Source organism: Caretta caretta, chromosome 11, assembly GCF_965140235.1.
Source record: "Caretta caretta isolate rCarCar2 chromosome 11, rCarCar1.hap1, whole genome shotgun sequence".
Classification (NCBI taxonomy): domain Eukaryota; kingdom Metazoa; phylum Chordata; order Testudines; family Cheloniidae; genus Caretta; species Caretta caretta.
In genome coordinates this window covers 62,865,379-62,883,666 of record NC_134216.1, presented here as the reverse complement: position 1 = coordinate 62,883,666, position 18,288 = coordinate 62,865,379, and the positions used below count along the sequence as shown (strand labels likewise).

At 41.2% G+C, this 18,288-nt stretch overlaps 2 protein-coding genes across 3 annotated transcripts in view; both read left to right on the top strand.

Moving 5' to 3' along the window:
• Positions 1-790, top strand: part of NDUFS1 (NADH:ubiquinone oxidoreductase core subunit S1) — a 29,439-nt gene extending 28,649 nt beyond the window's left edge. For both annotated transcript variants that reach the window (XM_048870448.2, XM_048870447.2), the window contains exon 19: positions 385-790. In XM_048870448.2, coding sequence (XP_048726405.1) covers positions 385-476 — 92 coding nt within the window. In that variant the 3' untranslated portion in view covers positions 477-790. The remainder of the gene's footprint in view (positions 1-384) is intronic.
• A 12,938-nt stretch (positions 791-13,728) lies between these two features.
• INO80D (INO80 complex subunit D) overlaps positions 13,729-18,288 on the top strand; it is a 57,910-nt gene continuing 53,350 nt past the window's right edge. Inside the window, exon 1 of the mRNA XM_048870436.2 lies at positions 13,729-13,995. The gene's annotated coding sequence lies outside the window, so the exon portion shown is untranslated. The remainder of the gene's footprint in view (positions 13,996-18,288) is intronic.

Genomic DNA, 18,288 nt, shown 5'->3' with positions numbered 1-18,288 from the left:
AACACACAGATGCATAATTAATTAATTGTAAAAGTGCTTCCAGAATATTAAGACCCCTTAAAGGGACACCCACATACACCATGCTTCTGTTTGGAAAATTTTGTACCTACTGTTCTTACCTGAGATATCTAAGATCAGAGGGCTGAATGCTACAGACTTGTAATCCTTATTCAGCCAAAATTCCCAATGAGCTCAATGGAAACTTGTACGAGTAAGGTCTAGAATTTGGTCCTGTATTTTCAACTAAGTGTGTGTGGGGTTTTTTATATTCCTCAGATAAAGATTTTTAGTAAACCATGGGGTTTTATGACTTTAGGTCTCTCCGTAGGTCTATTGGTTGTGTTCTGAAATGAACACTCAATACCAAAATAAATGTCTTTGCAGATCCAATCAGTAGAGCATCCCAGACAATGGCCAAGTGTGTGAAAGCAGTCATTGAAGGTGCTCAGGCAGTAGAAGAGCCATCCATCTGCTGAAGAATAATCACACTGCTACCAAAATCCATCAGATATTCTAGTAATATGTTGGTATGACTAACTTTCAAAAAACAATTATTTTATGGTGTTACACTTTATGTTCACATCTTCATGAAAACAGTTCAGATCACCTAATATGGGGCTATCAGTGTGCTTGGAAATTAAACACAACACTCAATTTATTGGACCTAAAAAAATATGAGTACGGTGATTGTGTACAAACATGGTAGATTATTAAAATCAGTTCATTTCCTATGTAAATGGTTTGTATGGCTTGTGATTCTCTTGCATAAAAATAAAGATTTAAACATAAATCTTAAACAAGTTTTTAATGTGACAAAAATTCTGGAAACCAATCTTTTACTTCCAGTGCATCTGGAAATCTCAATTATTTGACACTTTTAAACATCCATTGTAGTTGCAAAGATTCTACCATTGTATACAGAAGGCAAAACCCATGTACTACCACCCAGAGTGACACATGTCCTTCCTCTTCATTCAAATACACCCATTTACAACTCTCAGCACTAAGAACTAATAGATTTGCTGATGCTTGTATTCTTTCATTTGGTCAAGATCGGAAAATACGTGCAAGAAATAAAATCTGTATGGCATGTAGTCTTTCAGTGATGCCTTTCTTAGGTAAATTGCTCTCTATTTAGAAAAAGTGGAAGATTGCCACACACAAAAAAGCCCTCAAAACAAAACCTGAATCACTTACCATGAGGGAGGTTGCAGTGATTAGAGAAGGGGCTTATTCCTAGAGTACTTTAAATCTGGACTTGATCTCTTTTCTCCCTGCATTACTCCATCCTGTTATAGAAGCAATAAAAGATGTAGCTTCAGAGTGACTTCAAGTGTTAAGTCGCATCAACTTGAAGCCCCAAAAGCTGCCAGTTTGCAAGGTAAAGAAAGGAGAGTTTGCATTATCTGAAAATGTTCATTAAATGTGTCAAATATAAATAGCATACTAACTTATTTTGAAATCATTTAAAAAAAAAAAAAAGACTGCAAGTCATTGATTTTCTGCATCCTTCAAATTCAGTCTTGGACTGAGTACCACCAGCACCTTGGCTGACAAAATATTGTTACAGGCAAGGTTCCTGAAACTGAAAGGCATTTACAGCAGTTTGGGCAAAAAGTTAAGTAGCCTATCCTGTAGTTTGCTCTGTGCAGGCTGAATTGCTTTCAAAGGGTATGGCTACAGGGGGATAAAAACCCCACAGCTGGCCCAGGTCAGCTGACTCTAGCTGCAGGGCTAAAAGTTGCTGGGTAGAGATTCAGACTCGGGTTGGAGCCTGAGCTCTGAGACCCTCCAGCCTCCCAGGGTCCCACAGCTTAGGCTAGAGCCTGAGCCTGAATGTCTACATGGCAATTTTTAGCCCTACAATCTGAGCGCTGAGAGCCTGAGTCGGCTGACCTTTGCCAGCCACAGCCATGCAATGGGGCTTTTATCCTCGTGTAGACATATTCTTATGGGCATAGCTTTATTCTTTCTGAGCCAAAGGTAAAACCATGTTAGTTATGTATAAGTCTCAAACTATTGCATCATGAGACACTTGCTAATTCATCTGGAGTGGAATTTTTCAAAATCACCTAAGTGACTTTTGAAAATCTCATCCCTTGCTCCTGTAGTATGCAGGCTCGTAAAGGTTCTGAGCCTTTAAATTTGAAGATAACATTCTGAACATGAATTTATGTAGTGTTAACTTAGAACAGCTCTAGGAAAGGCATGAACAATTTAAAGCCCCATCCTGATGCTCAAAGCCTGATTAAAAAAGAAGGTAACTTTAACATTGAGTTGCATGCATATATTGCATGTGCAAATGGACAACCAAGGGGCAGAAATAAGTGATCATGAATGTCCCACATCTTTCCCTGCCAAGTGAATGGCTTTACAATGTAAAGCTGTGTTCTACCCATAATCTTTGAAATAGCCACCAATAAGAGCTCTACTGATTGTGTTCAAATGTTTTAATCTTTTGTCTTCCTCCCCTTGCTTGTTCGTTCTTTGTTGCCTCCTGTTTTTTACCTCTTAGAATGATTTTTTGGGATGGGTTTCAGCGAGACGTAGAAATGCATTGAAATGCCTATTTCCACTGTCACAAATGGTGGCAGCTCCTGAGCTGTGTAATGTGTATCAACTGCTACAGCAAGAAAATCCCCTATTTTATAGTTGTGAAATGTGGCTTTTTTGTAAAGGGGGGAGGGTGGGAGAGAAAGCACACACCCAACTGGTAAATCCTAGACATGTTTCTAACTCAAACATATCAGAAGATACAGTGTAGAAGGATACAGCCAAGGTCTAGTAAAACTGATGTACCTAGTGCTCCTCAGTTGCTAAGGATGTTTATAGCCCTTAGCATTAAAAGGAAAGGATTGGATTTAAAATACTTTAAAATGTGTCCCTTGTTTTCCTAATACTGATGTGACTGTTTGGACTCCCAGGGGTGTCACCTGATGTGCTGCGATACCCCTCAGTCTACCCATTCTGTCAGTATAGGTCCCTTTTAACCTGTCTTGCTGAGCCAGGCTCTTAAAAGACAGACACACAGACACAGACACACACACACCCCACTCCAGCTGCAGATCAGTTTTGGGAAGACTCATCTTAAGGGCCTTGTTCCAGCACTCAGATGTCCAACTCCCTTGGAGTACAGATCCAAATAAATTTATCAGTCTCTAAGGTGCCAAACGACTCCTCGTTGTTTTTGCTGATAAGACTAACGCGGCTACCACTCTGAAACTGCCTTTATTTCACTAGCATTTTATCTTGAGTTAAGAATACACCTTTTTTCCCTAGTACAGACACAGCCTGTAAGGCTGAAGGGAAGATGTACTGAGGAAAAGGAAGGTTGAGAAGGGTTTGAAGGTAGGTAGGTAGGATTCTAGTACTCTCTGAGGACAAGGAGGTTTTTCACCCTCACCCAGTTACTTCTGCTGCAGGCTGTGTCAGTGTCAAACTGTGAATAAGTTGAATTAGAAGTATACTAAAGAGGAAAAAATATAGATGAGTAAACTAACTCACCCAAGCCTTCCCTTAAGCTTCTTCCTAAGAGACACAGTGCAAGCTCCCCCTAGGTCAAGGGGGAGAGGCAGCAAAATCCCACCTCAAACCTTGACTCCAGACACATGCCCCACACAATATTTGCAAGAGAGGGCCAAGCTAACCCCCAGCAAAAACATACTCTCCTGAGAGAGAGAGAACATTTTCTTAACATTAATTCCTAGTGTTGGCTTCTGAATCTATGTAAGCAGATGAAGTCACGTAGGTTGGAAAGGAGGGGACTGAAGACTGAGCCCTAAGGGCCACAGATGCAAAGAGGGGGAGGGCAGGAAGAATAACCATCAAAGGATATGCTGAAATAGTGGGCAGATTGATAGGAGAGGAAGCAAGAGAGGCCAGAGGCATAAAAGCCAAAGAAAGACAGTGTCAAGGAGCAGGTAAGGAGTATCAACAGTACATGAGACTCAAGGCCTTCACTTATTAATAGCCTTAAGGTACTAATACACCAGGACACATTTTTGATCCAAGTGTCCTTTGAATGATAATTTCTGAACAAGTTGTCATGTCATTCAGGGCAGTTACTATTGGCATAAAACAATCTTTTACATATGTAGATTACTCTCACCTCCAACAATCTGCACACAACACCAATGAAATGCAGGGGTGGAGGGATATAGGCTGCTATTGCACAGCACTGCAGTGGGGAGGAAGGCAATATTTTGTTCAAGGACAAGCCTCCTGCTCTTTCAAAACGTGTCTTTTTAAGAGCTATGCAGTGCAGAGTGGATGTTCAAAATTTTGTCCAAAGACACTACATGGTATATTACATGGTGCAACAATCTGTGTCCTTTGAAATGATGGAGTTCAGTAAAACTTGTAGTTTCAAGGAATCCAGATATTTAAAAGTAGATGCTTATACTTCCTAAAAATTTAGTGTTAAATATTTTCATGCCTGGATTAGTAGTTTACAAGTCTATGTGGAAAGCTTGATATTTATGTACGTACTTTGTGCATGCATCCATAACCAGTAATGCTAAATAAATCTGCTACTAAATAATATACTTTCTTCTGGCAGCACACTCATCCATTCTGCTACAGTGCAACAGTGTCTAAAGCTGAGAAAGCCGTGGAGACTCTGAGGCCTTTCCCTGCTCAAACCTGCTTCCATTAAAACAGTCATTATGAGGCATATAGTAGTTATGTAAACGGAGAACGCTTTGGGGAAGCGTAATCTACATTTAAGATCAAGAGAGATTCCAAATTTTATTTTAGTATTATAATACAGTTTTGAGCATGCTTAAATACAATTTCAAAGGAAATTAATACTCGATTCAAATTACTTTCTTCTTGTCACCCTTCCCTACACCTGTTGGCCTGTCTGAATTAGCATATATATGAAAAACAAGTGCATCCAGGGGACAAATCCAGCTAAGAACAGAAAACTTTGACCCAGATCCTCAAAGGTATTTAAGCTCCTAGCTTCCATTAATTTCATTCCAAGTTAGGAGCCTAAATACCTTTGAGGATCTGGGCCTTTACATTTAACAAATAACCCACAAAAGAGACCATTAAGGCCTTGCCTCCTAGAACCTGGCTACTCCTCATGCTTTAGGACATACGCCAATCTCTTAACAGTTTATGAAGAAACTTCCCCTGTAGGCAGTTTGCTATAAAATGGTCTGTTATGGAGCATTTTATACCGTCCCCTGAAGCATATGGTACTGGACTCTGTCAGTGACAGGATATTGGACTAAATGGGCCAGGGGTTTTACCCAATATGGAATTCTGATGTTCCTAATTTGCAGTAATGACAGAGACACCCACTGTGAATGACTGAAATTTATGATTTAATGCATAGTTGAACTAGTAGAATAAAAAACCCACAAAGGATAATAAGGCAAATAATGTAGTTTATTAATTTCAGTGATTTTAATTTAGGAAATATCAATAAATGTATACAAATGTTCTAGTAAATACATTAGTATATTTGAATTACAAAATGGAAGTTTTACTAACATAAGACCTCTTTACAGTGTTCTCTTATGATTTTATTACCTTGTTTACTTTCAATTTACAAAAGTCTCAATAGATGCCCACCCCATGATCTGGAAGACATTAAAACATAGTAGTATTCACACTATTACATCTTTGCTGAGATTTAGGGGGACAGTGCTAATATTTTTTTTAATGTGCATTGATTAATGAAGTGCAGATTAGCGAGGTTCTACTTAATGCTTTTAATAACTATTCAATTATCAACTAATTCAGTTATGTGGAAATTAGAATGTAGGCCTACTCCCAAGCGGTTAAACGGTTAAGTTCTAAGAGCTTGATCCTCCCATTAAAATCAATATCAAAATACACATTGATTTCAACGGAATAGGATCAAGACTTAACAGCCGATGGACATGCAGTTCACTAATTCTTTTCTTTGTGTCAGTTTGCTACTACATATGGGTCCTAATACAAAGCCCAACAAAGTTAATGGAAATAATCCCTTTGTATGGGTCTTGGATCCCGTTCAGACACTTGATCAACAAGTCATCAGTCAGAATAGTTATCTAGCATGAAGAATTCTACTGGATTAAAAGGAAGAATATATTTGCAATAAAAATAACTATAAGGCTCTGGATATATTTGATAGCACATAACTACTTATTCATTTACATACTGCAGCTTTTCAAACTGGTTTAACTCAGGTGAGTTGGGGCTCCTCTCTTCCTTGACAGTGTCACAATTCCTAGCAGGCCAGATGGACCAGACTCTAGTGACAGCTATAAACTACTTTGCTGGTCTGCCATGTCTCTTGTCAGGTTCTTGTAAGAGAAAATTACCTTTCAAATGTTGTGTTTGATATCCTTAATAGTCACAAATTTGTCCAGACCTTTGACAGCCAAGTCTGTTAGAAAAGCATGTATCTTAGAAAAACAGATAGGCCAACGATACTTGTTATTTGTATGAATGTTTGGTACGAAGTTAGAAGGCTTTGCTTAAAAATAAAAGGCAATTCCCCAAAACAAAAACACATTCCTGTACAGAGGGCCCACCCAAGACCGTGCACTACAAGTATATAAGCCCTCACACTGAAATTTAACTGATGTCCATAGGGTCAAGGCACATAAAGTCAATGTCTTTGAGGCCCTAAAACCTCAATAATGTAGCTTTGTGCTAGAGAGGTGAAATCCATTCATGCCCAAAATCTGGCACCAGGGAAAAGGTTGCAGAACAGCCTCACCACAGCCACTGCTTGAGCCTCTGGGCTGATGTAACAGCTGTAACCTTAGCCTACCATGCTACTTCCATGCATGTGAGTACCATGGCTTTTCTCTTGGCTATCCCATGCCTGCCCTGTTTGGGGCCAGTGTGGAATCTCCTTCTGCAAGCTGCAGAAGTTACCCACTCTCTAATTCCTGCTGCACAGCCCCACGCAGGCTTACATGGTACGCTGGCCTTCCATCCCTGACAAACTTTACACTGACTGCAGAGTTTGTCAGCAAAGAGGATAACTACAATGATAATGGTATTCCATAGCTAAACATACTCAAAAGAAACTATATCTCATCTGTTTGAACCATTGAGAGCTATATCCCAGTGCACAAGAACTTAAAAAGTCTGCTATAAGGCACAAATTAGCAATCTCTTCTGAAATCTTTGCAACATCTTCCTGCTTGCTGGGCTTAATTTTCATAACTAGGGAGATCACAGTGTTTGTTTAAAACAAAGCAAAAGAAAAAAACGCTTTGCTGTTTAATCTGTGCACTGCAATGCAACAATTTCAGTTAAAAGAACAGTTAAAAGTTAATGCCCTTGACCCCAGAAAATATTTACTCTTTGCAATATGTGAACTGTAGTTGTAAAAGTATTTTATTTCAGAAATGAAGATTATAAAAAAAACGGAAGAAGAATGTGGTTTAGTGTGTCCAAGAGGCCTCTGGATAATCACCTCCCAGGCAAGCTTCCATCACAAAGCGGATACGCTTGGTTCTAGAGATATTCAACAACATTATGCTTGGTGCTCTTTGCTCAGTGTCAGTTCTTGGAATACCATTGTCTAGCCTTGTGGAGGCATCTTTCCTCTGCCACAGGTCAAGTACTACTGCAATGCCAGTTACAGCTAGGTGTGAAGTAGCCCAACCTGACTGAGGCCCACTCAAGGCCTTGCCTATATTTAGGATTGCCAGGTGTGCAGTTTTCGACCAGAACACCCAGTTGAAAAGGGACCCTGGCGGCTCTGCTCAGCACCACCAACCGGGCTCTTAAAAGTCTGGTTGGCGGTGCTGCAGGGTTAAGGCAGGCTAGTCCCTACCTGTCCTGGCACTGTGCTGCGCCCCGGAAGCGGCCAGCACGTCCGGCTCCTAGACAGGGGGGCCATGGGGCTCTGCACTCAGCACTGGCTCTGCACTCCCACTGGCTGGGAACCATGGCCAATGGGAGGTGGTGTCTGCGGGTAAGAGCAGCACACAGAGCCTACTGGCCCTGCCCCCCACCCAGGAGCCAGACCTGCTGGATGCTTCCAGGGCGCATCGCAGAGCTAGAACAGGCAGGGAGCCTGCCTTAGCCCCGCTGACTGGGAGCCACCCGAGGTAAGCCTGCATCCCAAGCACAGCCCTGAGACCCCCCACAACCCAGAGCCCTCCTCCCACACCCCAACTCCCTGCCTCAACCCGCAGCCCCATCCTGCACTCCGAATCCCTCGGCCCCTCCCCAAAGCCCTCTCCTGCACCCCAAACCCCTCATCCCTGGCCCCAGCCCAGACCCAGATCCTGCCCCCCAGCCCAGAGCCCATACCCCCTCCCACAACCCAATCCCCTGCCTCAACCTGCAGCCCCCTCCCACGCTCCAAATCCCTTGGCCCCGTCCCCCAGCCTGGAGCCCCCTCCTGTATCCCAAACCCCTCAGCCCCAGCCCAGAGCCTGCACCCCAACTCCCTGACCCTGCACCCCAACTCCCTGACCCAGCCTGGAGTCCCCTCCTTCACCCTGAATTCATTTCTGGCCCCACCCCAGAGCCTGCACCCCCAGTTAGAGCCTTCACCCCCTCTCACAGCCCAACCCCCTTGCTCCAGCCCAGTGAAAGTGAGTGAGGGTGGGGGAGAGTGAGCCACCGAGGGAGAGGAAATGTAGTGACTCAGGGGCGGAGCCTCAGGGTAGGGGCAGGGCTAGGATGTTCGGTTTTGTGTGATTAGAACAGTGGTGGGCAAACTGCGGGCCGCATATGGCCTGTCAGGATAAATCCGCTGGCGGGCCACAAGACAGTGTTTACATTGGCTATACACAGGCACGGCCATCTGCAGCTCCCAGTGGCTGCAGTTTGCCGTTCCTGGCCCATAGGAGCTGCGGGAAGTGGTGGCCAGCATGTCCCTGCGGCCCATGCCACTTCCCGCAGCTCCCATTGGCCAGGAAGGGCGAACTGTGACCACTGGGAGCTGCGGGCGGCCATGCCTGCAGATGGCCAATATAAACATGGTCTCGGGGACCGGCAGCGGATTACCCTGATGGGCCAGAGGTTGCCTACCACTGGATTAGAAAGTTGGCAACCCTATATATCCCCAGCTGTGCCAGCTGCCTCATTGGATACCACCAGCAACACATGATTGTGGGGGTTTAGTGTCTGAATAAAAAGAGTTAACGTGAGCACTTGTGCTATAACTCTAGTGAGTTTGTTACTGAAGACAAGCCCTTAGATGGTAAACTCTCCAGGGCAGGGTTTTTTCAGGTAGATGTTTTTACAGTGACTAGCACAATGGAGCTCTGATCCCTGATTAGGGCCTCAAGATACTAATGCAATATATAAAATAAATAATAATATGCAGAAGTCTCAAGAGCAACCTTTGCAAAACAAATAAAGTCTATGCATTAACTGAGGAAATATTTTAATTAATAATTTTTTTAGCAATAATATATAAAAGTTTGAATTTCTAGTTAAAGTTTTAATAAAAACTTGTACTGCCTTTGAAAATACAAACAAACCACATTATGGAACTCAAAAGCTGAAAGCAGCATCATAAGAGAGTGCAATATCTTATCAGAATTTAGATGTAGAAAAGACCTAAACATTCACCTTAGATCACCTCACTGGGGGCCAGTTCATTGAGTCCTAGAGTTTTAGGCCAGAAGGGAGCACCAGATCATCTAGTCAGATTTCCTTTATATCTCAGGCCACCAACATCACCCGCACCCACACACTGAACCAGTTCAAAATTGTTCCTTACAATATATTCTCCATTGCTCTATCCAGTCTTGTTTCTGGTTTGGGAAACCCTTTTACAATTTACTAAAACTCACCATAAGGAAATATGTTCTGATATTTGATCTAAACTTCTCTCTCTTTTGGCCTAAACTGTTTATTTTTGCCCTGTTACTCCTAGCTGCCCTCTAGAGCATCATAAACAATTCTTCTCTCTCCTCCGGGTTTAATCCTTTCAAAAACATGACCTTTAGTTCAAGTTTGGCTTTGTGCAAGAAGATTTCTGAATTAGAGCTACTGTCTATTTAGGGCTTTTCCCCTAATATTCACCTGGATTTCTAAAGAAGAGAGGCTCTCACCAAGGTTAAAAAGCATTTGAAGACTTTGGAATTGAGGATGTTCATTCAGGTTGAGTGTGTATATAATTTTAGGGAACTATATTGGGATACCCACATTTTGCCCAATTGAGGTCACAATAGCTATGTACCAGGTCACACTTGATAAGCTCCAAGCAGCACGTACAGACCACACTTCCATGACTACAGAGAGAGAAAAGGACTTAGGGTGCACAAGGTGGGTGCACATACATTCCGTGGCACAGAGCCCAGCTCTACAGTAGTCCAAATGGGGCACAATCAAAGTACACCTCTCTCTGCAGCAGCTAGTCCTCTCTACTGCTTGTGCCCACTAGCAGAGGCTATTTCCATAGCTGAAACCAAAAGATTATTTTCTCTTGCCATCCCAGAGAGATGCCCAGGTGTACAGCACACTTCTTTGGGTGGGTCTATGGATTTGGATCTACTCTCATCTTTAATGAGGAGGTAGGCAGAGACTACAAGTTCCAGAATTAAATCTTTATTTTGCATCTTAAACTGGAACATTGCAATATGTTTTCCTTTGGATTTATACTTCTGTTCTTTATCTTCTAGAGGGTCAAGAAACCTGGTACTTATTCTCCAGCAGGAAGAATGGCAGCACTGCAAATCAAACCACCAGAATAACTCGGTCTTACTTCCAGTTTTAGAGTGAAATCCTGCTTATCTTACCCCTATGAATATGGCAATATTCCAATTTACTTTGGTCCCTACAATTTAATATTCTGTTGTGATAAAAAGTGATTTAGTTATAGTAATCACTTGTTTCATGTTATACAAAATATTATTGAAAAATGGACATTTGTCTTAATCTTCTTGACTAGTTAAAACAACTTCCCTGCTATTAGTTTACTCCACTGTTTTACATTTGTCAGCAACAGATTGAAAGATAACTATTTATAGTATGAAAATCTAGTGAAATTTTCTTCATCATCATTTTATTCCTATTCAAAGAAAAGTCAAACTACTCAAACAGCATCCCTTTCAGTTTTATACTTTATCGGATATGAAGTGAGCTGTAGCTCACGAAAGCTCATGCTCAAATAAATTGGTTAGTCTCTAAGGTGCCACAAGTACTCCTTTTCTAATAGCAACAAACAAGATGTGAAATTTACAAAAACTAGAATTAGCGGGGAGAAAAAAAGAGTTAGATGGGACTTGACTGAGTATTCCATAGTGACAGTATAAAGGTATAGTGAAAACTAATCATTCCCTTGTTCTAGTATTATGTTAAAGAGTAAAAACAACAGATCACTTGATAGGGAAATCCTGAATTCTGTACTTAGGCAAACTCCCATTGACCTGAAGGGAGATTTATACAAGTAAGTACTGAGTTAAGGCCCTGATCTTTCAACATTTATACATTGCTTAACTTTACTCCTATGAGTAGCCCCATTGATTTTATAGGACCAATTCATATGAATAAAGTTAAATATCTGTATATTTGTAGGATTGGTGACTAAGAATAGAAGAATTTGGCCCTTTATTAATTTAGAATAAAATGAAAGGAAATACTAGTTCATAACTTGTGAATTCTGCCACAGAAGGTCATTGAGTCAAACACGGTCACTGAATTTTTTTAAAAGGTTGTATAATAACATAACAATGATCAATCACATTTGTAACTGTTGTACATTTGTAGGTATAATATTCAAAAATATCTGTTATAAACATACTCTGATAAAGATAATCAGATTTCATACTTCAAGGCATAAGATGATCACTGACACACTGGAAGGGTCAGAAGGAAGCTCTTGATTATCCCATCATCACCCTATATGCAATTTTGCACAAAGAGTTAGGTGCATTATGGTTTTGTTTTTAAACTTCTACTGCCAGAGCAAGATACTGGTTTTAATGGATCAATATTTTGAATCAGTAAAGCACTTCTTTTGTAACTACTCCATGCATTCTATCAGGGTGCAACCTTCTAGTCTACCATAATGAGTTAACAGTATTTTTTAAATAGCCAAAACAAAATATTCTTCTTAATGCAAGGGCCAGGAGGTTCTTTATTATGTTTTAACTCTAAAACTCAGACCTCCAAATGGAAGACCCACTGTATATGCACAAAATGAGACTCATCATTACTTATGCTAGCTCAGAAAATCCATATCCAAGTAAGTTTTCAAAAAGCAACTTCTTTTAAATTCAGGAATCAGAATGCTACAAAAATTGGAGATATTGCAACACCTGATTTGAGACAGTCTGAAATATGAAACCACTATAAATGTGGAGGACTCAGAGACCTCTTGATTTATTTCAGAGTTCATTAAAGAGAGAGACAGTGGGCTATGCCAATTTAATTTCAGCATTGATGTTACTTCAAACTGCAGTTTAGCCAACCTAGAACCCACATCATATAAATAACATTTACAAAGCTGCAAAATTTGCAGTTCTTTACTATATATCTCCTTAGTTTTCTATTTACGTCCTCCTCCATGCAGACAAAACAGAACGATGTATTTGCAGTTGTTCATCCCTACATAGGACTCTGATGAATCTCACTGCATGCAATGTTATCACTCATCTGCTGAACTGAGTGAGAATGTTTTCACTTACAGATACCTAGTGGCATCTCACATTACTTTAACAGCATTTCATACATTTTGTTCAGTCTAATCAAAGCACCTTAAAAAAACCCTTTCAATAATAGAGGTATTTTTAAAAGATTTTATAGAATAAATGAATATTGTCTCTCGACTTTGCAAGATTAAGTCAGGGATACCATTACTCATAAATATCAGGAACAAAGCACCCAAATCAAAGCAATCTCTGAAAAAGAATCAAAACAGATTTTAAAAGGCTGCAAAATGCTTTGATTTAAAAAAATAACAAAACTCAACTACTGTATTAAAATTTGTTGCTTTAAGTTTTATTTTTCATTTCCCATCTTTTATGGACAGACAATGCCAAAATTATGATGGACCAACACAAAATTACGATGGACCAACATAGATACGTGACAGGTTCCACTTACTTGTATTAAAACCCTCTCTACATATCTCTTTGCACTGTGAAAAAACTAAATAGCTGCATCTACCTACCTGTACATTCAATCTGCTTTATTTACAGTGTCTTGAGAGAGACAGAGAGGACACCATGATACATAACTGCCAGACTATCCCACATCAGTTTCAGCTTTTACTCTGAATAAAAGAGTACCATAATAACACAAGTCATACCAATGAGTTTCTTTCCAGACATCAATTTTTAAAAAAAACTACCACCCAGAGACAGAAAAAAAAGTTATCCACTTTGTACTTTATGGACTACAAAATAAAATAATTTAAAAAAACCCAACCTCTCACTCTTAATTAAAAATAAATCAAACAAATAAACTTACTAAGAAGAGATTTTCTTTTTGACCATCCTTCTTTTTAAATTTTTTTTTCAGACAAATGATCTTCACTGATTATAAAGGAAAATATTTCCTAAGCCACCTGCCTTTTTTTTTAAGTCACACAAATAGATAACGTCCTTTTTTATTATTATTTTTAAACTGACACTTTCTATAAAAACCCTCTGTACTTTTCCCCCCTCTCTACTACCTCCAAGATGGTAGGAAAGTTGTTGTTTTGGAGGGCAGAGGAGCTGCTCTCTGATGTTATGTCCTCTCAGTGCCTGTAGTGGTGCTGTAGGAGGCTGCTGGCTCTCTTCTTGAGCAGCCCCAGCAGCCCTGCCTTCTTTGCTGGAGAATATATTCAGGGATTCCCCTTAATAATCACCTACCCTCTGAGCACTTTGTACTTTTAAAATAATAAAAAGCTCCCCAAAGCTTTCTCCCCCCCAAAACGCAGGATCTCCTCAGAGCCAGGGGGGCAGCAGCTGCTCAGCACAGAGCCCGAGCCTGTTCCCGGTCCCTCTGCTGGGGAGGAAACTCTGATCTGTCAGCCCAGCAGAGGGAAAGGGGGGAGAGGCGAGAGAGGAGAAAAAAAAAGCAGCTGGAAAGGTAAGCCAGGCCCGGCCTGCATCCTCGGGCTCGCGTAGCGCGGCAGGCGGCGCGCAAGGGGCAGGGCGGGCGGCCAGGCGGACTACGCGAGCCCGGGGATTCGACGGAGTGGTGTAGGCCGCAGTAGAGGTGAGGGGTGTCGGAGGGATTGTTAAGACTTTCGGGCGCTAGGGAGGCAGGAAACGGGGGGTGAAGCGGCCGCTGGATCCCGGGGGACGGGAAGCGGCGCTTCAGTGTGTTTGAATGTAAGGTTAAGGGCGGCGAAGGGGGCGGGTAGGCCTCAGCCCGGCGGGGCCTAGCCGCTCCCCGCCCCCGCCGGTCCCCCCGCTGCGGCCCCCCACTCACGAAGGCGGGCGGGCTGCTCCTGCCCTGCACGCTGCACTGGGCTCCACGGGTTTGGGGGGGTCGCCGAGGCCGCAGCAGGGGCTGGAGCCTCCCCCCGCCCGCCGGACGGGAATGTGGGGGCAGCGGAGCGGAGCCCCCCGGGGGCGGAATTTCATGGGATCATATAATTACTGAAGTTTATTTTAATTATAATTACGGCTGGAGAATGACAGCCCCCCCTCCCCCATCGCAGCCTGGGAGGCGGGTCCCGCCGTCGGTCGGTGGGGGGGAGGGGTAGATTTAACAGCAGCCGGCGGCCTTTAAAGTTTAATTTAAGGTTCACTTTCTCCCCCCCTCCTCCCAATAACCTGCCCATTTTATACCTGCTGCTTATAAGTAAAATCGTGTGGAGAATATTGTCTTCTTTACTAAATGAAGTGGGGGGGTTAAATCCTTCCCTTCCCCGCCCCCCCAACCAACCCCTGTCTCCCTCCTTTCTGTTTCCTTATAGCCTCCTCGACCGTGTGCATGTCAATTTTGCTTTGAGTTATTTTGTTTGAATTATAACTTTTTAGGCCCCCCACCCGCCTGTGGTGGGGACTAAAGGTTTGGGGACCTGGGGAGTTGTTAGATGGACATAGGTTGGTCTCATGAGAAGCAGCCTTGCATCATTTGACTCCAACTCCTTCTGTAATTTTGAGTGTGAATAAATCTTCCCCCCTCCTTTAGTGCTCCTCTGAATTATTTACTCTTGCAGTGTCATTATATCTTTCCAGCTAACTTCTGTGTCTTCTTGAGAGTTTTGCAGGTGCTGTGATTGATAGTCCAAGCACACTGACACGTGCAGCATTCTTGGTCTGACTCTAGATTTGTGAATGGGGTGTGTAAACTCCTCCTTATTTGAGGTCTGATCCTGCAGACTATTATCTTGTGTACTGTTTACTACCAGGAGTACTTTAAGTAAGCCCTATGCTTGGTACTGATGTGTTTGCTGGTTGGGGCTGTTGGTCAGTTTTGTATAAAGAAGTCTAGGGAAAGATGTTTCCACAGATCACTCTTTGATAACAAGGAAGGAGAAACTTTTGCATCCAAAGGTGTTTTCAAACTTGGATCTTGATCCTATAGTCTAAATCTGATAATCTGTCTGCAGATTATTATGTCTGTATGGAATCTCACCCCCTAATTGCAGGATCAGGGCCTGATTTATCAGTCATTTATAGTGGCAAGTAATTAATTTGATGTGAATATAATTCTTATCCAGGAACCGTCTTTACAATTCTAGTACATAAAACTGAAAATGAAAGGAGTTTTCCTGGGGAAAGTCAAGTGCGTTACCTATAGTTGAGAAGAGGGTCTACTGTTGGAGACATGCATCTTTCACAGCATAGGTAAAATAGCTCTGATTTTTAATAGCTATAGATACCAGTGATTTGTTCCAGTGCATTTTAAAAATATTTATTAATTGCTTTGTACAAATAACATTGAAGCATTTTTAAAAGCAAAAAAAAGCTTGACTTGACACCTGCTATTCCACTTTCTGATTTCAGAATAACCAAGTTATAGTTAGCCCTAATTTTGTTACGTAGCAATCTGCAGTAAATGTCTATGTTCTCCATTGTGAGCACTTCTTGAGAGTTGATTTGCCATTCTTTGTTTGTTTGTTTGTAAATTTAGAGCAATATGTCCTGTCCATATATTGCCCTCCACTGTATCAACATTAGCTCATGCTTGGACTTTGCTGGCAAAGTATTAGCTGACTGACAATCCAACCTCCAGAGTGCTATTCTGTTGTAAGAAACTGGCACTTGGAAACCAATGGGACAGCTATAACTTTGTCAGAGCTGACTTATGGACTTCTGAGTGAAAGATCCCAATAATATTTTTATTTATACAAAGTTTCTACTTTTTATTTTTATTCTTGTTTTTGGAAAAATTATAGAAACTAACAATATAAAGAAAACATCCCAAATTATCTATATCTATATTTTCTTTTAATGTATGTGATTCACGTTTTCATGAAAATTTAGGCTCTGATTCTGCAAATGTTTATGCAGGTGCTTACTTTTACACATTGTTTGGTGTAAATTACCAAAGCTCATTGTGAAGCTATGACAGTTACAGCAGCTGAGAGTCTGCTCTGTGAGTATCCCCAGTGACTTATTTTACACACTGTGAGTGGTCCTACTGAAATCAGTGGTGCTATTCAGTGTGTAAAGATAAGTTTATGTGCAAGTCTTTGCAACATTGGGAATAAAAGTGCATATTTGATTTTTGTTAAACCTTATACGCAAGTGCATAATTGGAATTATTTAAAATAAGTACTTCATAATGTCATGGCCCTCTCCCTGAAGCTGTAGAGTAGCTGCTAGATGTATTGCAGAATTTTTCTAAAGACAATTAGTTCACTTTCAAACCATGCAAGTTAAAGTTATAAAGGAGGCTTTCAAGAGAGCATTTCTAGGTTATCAAGGTTTTCACGGTATGTCCTTAGCCTCTAAATTTTCTCACTGGATTCTGGTTTGTTTTGACATTTATAGTGTACCTGTACAATAACTTTGTTTTGTTTTTTAATGTTATGATGGCTAAAAGATCCCATTTATTCCTTTTTCCGAAAACCTGTCTCCTGCAAAGACGGCCTGCTCTGGCAGAGCACCATATGTGCATAGAGCCCTGTAGAAGTTGGTGTAGGTCTGGGTGGGCACATGGCTCTGCCTTTGTGGGTCTGACTGCAGGATTGGGGCTTCAGCATTTAAAGATAAATGCTAAAGTCTGTGTTAATGATAATTCAGAAGACCTAGATCCTGATCTTGCAACCCTCACTGACATGAATAATCCCATTGAAGTCAATGGGAGTACTTCCTTGAGTAAGGTTTGGAGCATCAGGCTATTTTGCTGTACATATCTCCCCTTCTTTAAATATCCTTTGCAGTTTAACTCCCTGCTTCCCCATCTTAAATGGTAGCGGATATTTAAAGTTTGTGTATCTTTGTACTACTTATTCCATGTGCTGACTATTGGGTAAAATGGTTTGGCTAGAATTAAAACCTCTACTTCTGTGCACTTTCCAAAGGAGAATAAATAGACGAATCAGTTCAGTTTTGTATCTGTACAAGTTAGTTTCTAAGTAGGTTCACTTGCTGCTGCCAGTTGTAATCCAAGCATTGTCTGACCATTATTAATCAGAGTAACACAGTTATTGGATTACATTTTAGTATATTTTAAAATGTAATTCTGTTGATTCGTACTGAGCCTAAAGGTACCTCATGCTCACGTTGTATATATTGGTTCCATGCAACCGCTTTTTGCAGACTTGGAGCCCTAACCGTTCTGAGAAGACAGAATGAGGACAGTGTTGTCACTTCTGGCTTCCTAGGTAGATTTGAATATATGAAAAAATAGTCAAATATAGAATTACAGATAATTAAAGAAAAATGCTGTTATGATTAAATTAACATGTTTCTAAAATCTGAGCGCCAACATGGAAACCAAGACTATGCAGCTGCCATGTAGGGCCTGAATCACTTTGTTTCCTAAAATGACATTTAGCATCAAATGTTAAATATTTTTTGCTTAAATCATGGCAACATTTTTTAGCCAATACATTTTATATCAGCAGTGATAATTCAGTAACACAAGCTAGGGAGTGTGTGTTTGTGTATATGTACATGTTTGGTCAGTCACTGTTGTATCCCAGTGAGCCTTGATCCTGCAAATGGATCTTGAGTGAACACTGGCACTCATGTGGAGCACCGCTGCTCTTGGTAGGGCTCTTCAAAGGCCTCACAGATGAGGGCCAGGGATGTTCGAATTATGTTTTGTTAACTCTTGTAGCTGACTCTCATTCCCTCCATGCTACTGGAAGTCTCTTCTGTCAGAAGATGGAAGATAGTTCTATCTGGCTAATGGAGTCTTTTAATTTTGTTCTGTGGTTGTTTCCAGAATTATAGCAGATTTGGTTTTGTGACTAAC